Source organism: Humulus lupulus, chromosome 5 (genome assembly GCF_963169125.1).
Source record: "Humulus lupulus chromosome 5, drHumLupu1.1, whole genome shotgun sequence".
Lineage (NCBI taxonomy): Eukaryota > Viridiplantae > Streptophyta > Magnoliopsida > Rosales > Cannabaceae > Humulus > Humulus lupulus.
This window is the reverse complement of record NC_084797.1, coordinates 122,138,372-122,146,015: the sequence shown is the minus strand read 5'-3', so window position 1 is coordinate 122,146,015 and position 7,644 is coordinate 122,138,372. Positions and strand designations below refer to the sequence as shown.

The window sequence follows — 7,644 nt, the reverse complement described above, 5'->3', positions numbered from 1 at the left end:
ACCTTTACCCACCAATATTTATTCGTAAGATTTATTGGTAGGTAAATATTGCCAATATTATAATATTTTAGAAGGATGATTATCTACTAATAATATGGGTAAGTAAAGAGTTTTACCCTACACACATACTGGAGGGAATTTTTTTTGCATTTGGCGCCAATGTTTCCCTCTTATTATTTTAATTTTTAATAAAAATGATGCTGAGTTGTGTGATGATGTGTTAAAAATATCCTACATGTCATCTTACTTATTTTTAACATGTCATATTATTTTTAACAAATGGTACAAATCTTAAAAACAAATAAACATTAAAAAACAAAAATTAAAATTAAATTAATTCTAACTATGTAAAAACAAAATCATAATAATATATATTTTATCATTTAACCCTTTCAGACAAATAAAAATACTCTGGTCTGGTCTCTCTCCCTCTTAGAAAACCAGTCGAAGAAGAAGCGCCCATCGAGAAGAAGCGCCCATCCTCAGCGAGAGTACCCCGGAGGCCCCGATGTTGACCATCGCCTGAGAAGAAGTGCGCATCCTCAGCAAGAGTACCCCCGAGGCCCTGACGCTGACCATCGCCTGAGAAGAAGCGCCCATCCTCGCCTGAGAGAAGAACCCATACTCGCCGATCGCCACCTGAGAAGAAAAACCCAGATGTGCATGAGCGGGGTGCCTCTTTCGTCCTCCCCTTTAGCCCACAAATCCTTAGAAGGTTTATGAGAAGAAACGCCCAAAAAAATACTCTGGTCTGGTCTCTCTCCCATACTCGTATCAGATTGCATTTTAAGTTTATTAGAACTATATATATATATGCTCTCCAATGCTCTCTCTCTTCTGTCAAACCCCCTTAGCCACTAGCAATATTAGAACTATATATATATAGTAGTACTAGTACTAGTGCTCTTGAGAAATGTTTGTACTTGATGATTGGAAACTGTGGTGATCATCAAATCGAGATTCTTATTATTATTATTGTTGTTGTTTTTGTTATATATGCTAAACATTATTTAAGGCATCAATTTATTGGTCATTCGTATCATCATTTCTGTGCCTTGTTGAATTTTGATCTTATCACGTTTTATAATTCCTACTCTCACCATTTACAACAGGGAGCTGACTACTCAGGTAGTGATGGCATGAATTCTGGCTCAATGAATATTATCAGAGGTTTTTAATCAAGTAAGGTTTATAGGAATCTTATCAATGGAAGTTGTTGAGATTTTTATTTATATATTTTTATTTTAAAGATTTGTGCTTTTTTATTTTTCTTTATTATTTTGTGTTTTTTTGTCATTGCCAATGAATATTAGAGTTAGGGACTTTTGAAGATACACCATTTTGAAGACTTTCCCAGCTTCCCTTTTCTTGGTTTGGTGTTTGTTTGATTTGAATGCATCTCTGAAGACTCACTACTCTGTTTCTATGAAGCATGTATGACTCAATAAGCCCAAGCCCAACCAAAATTTCATTAGCCTCTCTTTGACAAGAGCAATTCTCTCTGTCTCTACCATTATTGATTGATCGTACAATGAAAGATCCGTTGCTGCTCCATTGATCTGTGAACTTGCTACGGTGATTCGCTCCGTCGATCCGTGGACTTTCTCCGACAACTTGCTCAATCAACTTGCTTTGGTCAGTTTGTTTTCCAATAGATTTTCTCTGTCAATTGCTTAATCAATTTCACATTTGCTCTCTTATAGCCTCTTTTTCTAATATTGTGAATATTAAATCTCTATACCTCTCTCTTATAATCTCCATCACTTTCAATTTTGTTTGGATGTAAGTCTTTTAGTGTATAAATAGATAAATGTTAGGGTTTATATTATGAATTTCTTCAAATTAGTGGTTTAGGATTTTCTTATTGGTATTTAAGGACTAGCTTTAGCTTTGAAATAGTTCTGTATGTTCAAATGTGAAGCTGGAATTGATGTATCTTCATAGTATTATATATATACTTAGTCTTGTACATAGTAGTCCGTAGTGAGCTTTGCAGTGATCCTCTTTTTATCTTTCAAATTTTTAAATGAAGTTTTTCACATTGTTGGATGCACGCACAAAAATGATCTCTTATTTATACTGTTGTAACATCATAATGTACTTAGCATAAATGCCCTTGCTGAAGCCATTTACTGCAACTTGTTTGTTCTCATTTTTCTTGTGTAATGTTTTGTTCAGTGTGTCAATTCTTGTTATTTGTTTGTACCGCAGGTGTGGTTAAATATGAGAAATGAATGTTTGTTCTTCTAGTTATATTAGTTAATGTGTGTTTTATTTGCTTACAACTAGTTAAATATATATTTGGATTCCTATGCTCTTTATTAATTTTCTTTGGTTTTCAGACTTTCTATGGCCACTGCTGAGGCAGGAAGCATGAAAATGGGCATCATAACTCAGTTGTTCATTTGTTTTCTCTGTACATTTGTTTTCTTTTGAAGAGGAAGATTAAGTCCTGATATATAAGTCATCTAGGTATGTTTATTTCTCATCTCTAGGTTTTTTTTATGCCTATTCAATTCAAAAATTAATTCTAAATGATTTTTTCTACTGCTATCCTTATTTATTTATTTATTTTCAGATTCCATTGTTATTCATAATTAATATGGTGTTCTTTCATTTGATCGAAGTCTTATCCTTATTCTGTTCATAGTCTATCTATTAAATGGTTAAGCTATTCCTTGTCTAGATATAGCAAGTGTGCTTTTCATTCCAGTCAAACTTGAAATTTCAGTTTGCCACGATTACTGACCATGGCCTGTTTTCTTCCATTCTTACTGTCAGGATTACATGGAAGATTATGAGATTAAAGTTCCTTTCCAGTCTCTTGAAGCTCTAGGGTGCCATGTTGATGCAGTTTGCCCCAAAAAGAAGGTTGGTGATACCTGTCCAACTGCTGTGCATGATTTTGAAGGTGATCAAACATACAGTGAAAAGCCAGGCCATGATTTCGTGTTGACTGCTAATTTCGAAGGTTTAGACGCATCAAGTTATGATGCTCTTGTTATCCTCGGAGGACGAGCTCCAGAGTATCTAGCACTGGATAAGGAAGTCATTGCCATAGTGAAGCACTTTATGGAAGCCAATAAGCCTGTTGCATCTATCTGCCATGGCCAACATATTTTATCTGCTGCTGGGGTCCTGCAGGTATACATAATCATCCAACAATGAAATCACTTGTTAACTTGTTAATAGTTATATGTATCTAGTGCCCTGGTGTTATAACTCATAAAGAATCTTAGACTCTGCCAACAAACACAGTATATACTTTCAGAACCATTACATTCTATATGAACTGAAGTCAGAACCATTTGTATTGTTTGTTTATCTATTTGAGGAAGGAGTGATTTCCATATAAATATTCTAAATTGGAAGGAATATAAGTGCAAAAATATTTAGATTATAAAGCATGTTTTGTCATTGTGTAGGCTTACTGAGTGAGCCTAAATGGGGACATCTAAAGGATCTGCATGCTGCTATAAAGCTCTGTGAACCTTCTCTGGTTGCTGCTGATTCTCCCCAGTATATTAAATTAGGACCAAAGCAGGAGGTATGTGTGACCCTTTTATTACTGTTTTTTATGCTTAACTTTTAATTATGTGAGCACATGATAACTTATAATGGAATAGAAAAGGAAACCAAATATAAAGAAACAAGAAAAAACACTGTCATGTATCCCTACTTCCTTTCATGGAATTTAGCACTTACCTTTCCTGATCACTAAGATACAAGTTCCAAGCCAATGTTTTAATTTCTTTCTGAATCTTTTTCATAGTTTTCTTATCAGTTTTAATGGTACATTATGTATAAGTTATTGTTATCATTATTATTATTATTATTAATTTTTATGTGAAAAAAATTTGTATTAATAATGGATGATATGCTGTGTATTACTGTAGACAGCCTCTGAAAGACTGCTTCAATCTAAAACATCCAGTAAGACGTAAAACATAAAAACTATCACAAAAACTAACTCATTACAACCACAAATACCAATGATCGAGAAGCATTGAGAACGATTATGCCTTAAAATGCTTACAGTTGAAAATCCATACAGCCAACCAAGGCTTAACTTTTTCCCAGATAACTCCCGTGTCCTCTTCTCCTTCATTGAAAATTTTATTTCTTTCTAATCATATACTGCCTAATGGTACTCTTTATAGAAGTTCCAAGTACATATGACATTTTATTGTCACTTGTTATCTTATATTTATATGGTGCATCTAATCTATGATACAGAATTATGGTGCATTCTTGGAGAAAGATGGAGCAGGGTTTAGAGGGCAAGCTAAACTTACTGGATTTCAAAATGGGGATATAGATCTCTCAAAGTCTTTATGGACCTACCAAGTGTGTTCAATTTCAAGGTTTCATTTCCTTTGTGTTGGCTGTGAAAGTAAAAGTTGTTGGCTCCCTTTAATATATTTTTGTTTCAATAAAGACGAAAAAAAATTGTATTTGAATTTTTTAGGCAAAAGTTCTAGACACCCTTTAATAAGTTATCATTATTTGATATATTTAAGGTCGGGAGTTTAAAGTGGATTTCTTATTGTTTAACATGGTTCTAGGTTGGGCTCAAGGGAGAATTCTTGAAGATATATGCTGTAGAAGAAAATGAAAAGGCAGGGTGGACTGATTTAACTCCACTGGTGGAGCAACGGCTGAGCAATGCGGACGCCAAGCAGGCGGCGCTAAATGCCCGAACGGGCTGTGCTGCAGCCAATACGGGTGGTGTGGCACCACCAACGATTACTGCCCGCCACAATCCGACTGCCAGAGCAATTGTAAGGGTAGCTCAACACCAAAACATCCACCGACTGGCGGTGAAACTGTTGTGAGAGCCACATACCATTACTACAATCCACAACAGAACAATTAGGACTTAAGGGCTGTTAGTGCTTATTGCTCCACTTGGGATGCCGATAAGGCTTACTCATGGCGCAGCAAATATGGCTGGACTGCCTTCTGTGGACCATCCGGACCTAGGGGCCGTGACTCTTGTGGAAAGTGTTTGAGGGTCTTATCATACGCTCTATACCTTTTTTCTTCTTTGCTTTTTGGTAACTTTCATTTGATTGATTTGGTATATACTTGAATATATATATTTGCAGCTTAGGAATACAAGAATTGGGGCAACCATAACAACAAGGATTGTGGATCAGTGCAACAATGGGGGCTTAGATTTGGACTTTAACACTATATTTAAGCCATTAGACACCGATGGAATTGGATATCAACAGGGTTCTCTCCAAGTGGGCTACACATTTGTCAATTGTGGGGATTAGTGATGATGATCTATTTAGCAGTACCATTCTCGAAGATATAAATCTCTTGGGATGTAATTAATAACAATATATACCAAAAACATTCTGCTTATATAAAAATATATATATAAAGCTGATATATGGCTTAGTTAAGCTTAAAGTCAAGAGACTTAATAAAACTTTTGGGAAGTTTGTTCCAAAGGGTATATCCTCAACACTTGTGAAATGTTCTTCTTGAGAACATAATAAAATTTGTACCATGTTGTATGCTTCTGTTTTTATCCAATATTTACAGGAGGATTATCATGGCTCAATTTGTGGTTATATATATGTGTGTGTGTTATTAAATAACTGTTATTATCTTTTACCTACACATAACCATTAAATTTGAACAAAATATAAATTGTGTAACAGACCAATAAAATAATGCTATGTGGACTAATAAAATGACACCACGTAGGATGCCACATATGATGCCACGTAGGATGCCACATATGATGCCACGTCATCAGACACGTAAAACTACAAAAAGCATGTCAGCATACACATAGGATGCCATGTCATCAAACACATCATCTGATGACTCATCAATTGATTTATAACTTAGTGGGGTCCACTGATTCTTTTACCTACCAGTGTTAATAAGTGTAGGTAAAGACTCTTTCCCCACTAACCTTTACCTACCAATCTTTACCAATTCAATATTGGTAGGTAAACCATATTACCCACCATTAGGCTAGTTTTACCTACACTTACAATTGGTAGGTAAAGACCCCATTTTCTTGTAGTGGTAAAGGCAAAAGAAAGATGGACCATCCTTGAGTTGGAGAGCTTAGGTGATGACGTAAACATATGCAGCTGCTCGACCAATACTTGGGCGAGGTTTGAAAGAGGAACTAGGGATAAACCCTGTTTTGCCGCTTAGAACGGCCTGTTGTAAATATTCTCTTGTAAAAGACTCTGAAATTATATTTTTGGGATCCCAATGTATACAGTAAACGTTCTAATGAAACGTTATATCTTAACCAAAATTTTTAATCCCTAAACTGCTAATCATACTTAGTTACATGTTTATGGCCAAACAACTCGATTAGCGAGTTTAGCACTGTTTGTAATGTGCACTGTAGCAGTCCCTGGAGTTGGGGCGTTACACATACCTTCACCGTAGAACCAAAGATAAAATCTCGAGCCTTCACTCTAATGTCTATCTCCAACAACGACACCAAGAGCTTTAATACTTAAGTAGATTATGGCTATATATTGTCTGGGTAAGGTTTAGTGTTTTGACTATAGGGTTTATAAGGACAATAGTGTTTAAGGCTTAATAGAAAAAAATAGAAGAAGAAGTGAATTCCCGAGCACTATAAATGCTATAGTGGTTCGGCTATGCTGTGTTTATGGGGCAAAAATATGAGAGCTTTTGTGAGCTATGGATTTAAAAAATGAGAGGCTTGAAAGCTTTGTTGAGTGTGAAAAATGATGATGGGAATAGCTCTATTATAGTGTAATGACCCAACTACTCTAGACTTTTGGACCATTAACGAAACTATACATACTAATCCTTAATAAAACTTACATTGTGAAAATACCATAACTTTATTAGGAAACTTGTAAAAATAAGAGTTACTTACATAAAATGTCAAGTAGGATATGAGATCCCATTGTTTTAAAAACAAAACATAATTTAAAATAAAAAGGAGTTACATAGCAAGTGCGGAAAAATACATATAAAACCATAAAAGAACAAGACTACATCCTCGAAAATCGAACTCTTGACTCCTTGAATCCATTCATCACCGATACACAATCCCCAAGCATCCACGAACCTTACCGCCACTATAGCTATTTTCCTGCACATATAAACAAAAAGGAATGAGCCTAATGCCCAGCAAGGAAAATCTACCACATAGTTCATATACATCAATTTCATAAGAAACATAAAAACTTAACATAACACTTTATCATACACATACTATAATGCCCATTATTACTTGGGGTCCCATAGACTAAACAAGTCATATGCCCATGAGATTAGTGGGGTCCTACTAGCTAAGCAGGTCATATGCCCATAATCTATTTGGGGTCTTGTTAGTCATATGGGTCGTATGCCCAAGCCTACAAACATACATATCATAACACTTATCATAACATAAGAAACATAAGATAACATATAAAACATATAACATATGAATTTCTATCCTATTTTCCTTACCAAAATACCGGGATAAGAGGACAGAGGTGGGACTTTGGAACACTCCTAAGAACCATTTGAAAAAGAGTGAGTATAGAGAAGAAGAGAAATGAAAGGAAATGGAAGGACTAAACCATTGAGAAAAATACTTACCAAAATCTTTTTGCTCAAGAACTTAGATTTCCTAACCAA

The 7,644-nt window shown here is 35.1% G+C and overlaps 1 protein-coding gene and 1 pseudogene across 3 annotated transcripts; both read left to right on the top strand.

Annotated features, from left to right (window-relative positions):
- The first annotated feature begins 356 nt into the window (after positions 1–356).
- LOC133780589 (protein DJ-1 homolog D-like) lies at positions 357–3,809 on the top strand. Of its 3 annotated transcripts, none has more exons than XR_009869435.1 (5): positions 357–749; positions 1,113–1,635; positions 2,343–2,472; positions 2,782–3,144; positions 3,426–3,809. XR_009869435.1 is itself a non-coding variant. In XM_062220239.1 (4 exons), the coding sequence occupies exons 3-4, from the start codon at positions 2,788–2,790 to the stop codon at positions 3,432–3,434; spliced, it is 366 nt and encodes a 121-aa protein (XP_062076223.1). In that variant the 5' UTR covers positions 809–1,635; positions 2,343–2,472; positions 2,782–2,787; the 3' UTR covers positions 3,435–3,809. The 3 variants fall into 3 exon arrangements, 1 of the variants encoding a protein (XP_062076223.1); XR_009869434.1 differs by having other exon boundaries at positions 361–749; positions 1,476–1,635; XM_062220239.1 differs by lacking the exon at positions 357–749 and having other exon boundaries at positions 809–1,635.
- A 418-nt stretch (positions 3,810–4,227) lies between these two features.
- Positions 4,228–5,393, top strand: LOC133779435 (barwin-like; annotated as a pseudogene).
- The last annotated feature ends 2,251 nt before the right edge of the window (positions 5,394–7,644 follow it).

Coding starts and splice junctions, on each gene's coding strand:
- LOC133780589 (XM_062220239.1), top strand. CDS start 2,788: ATGGAAGATTATGAGATTAAAGTTCCTTTCCAGTCTCTTGAAGCTCTA.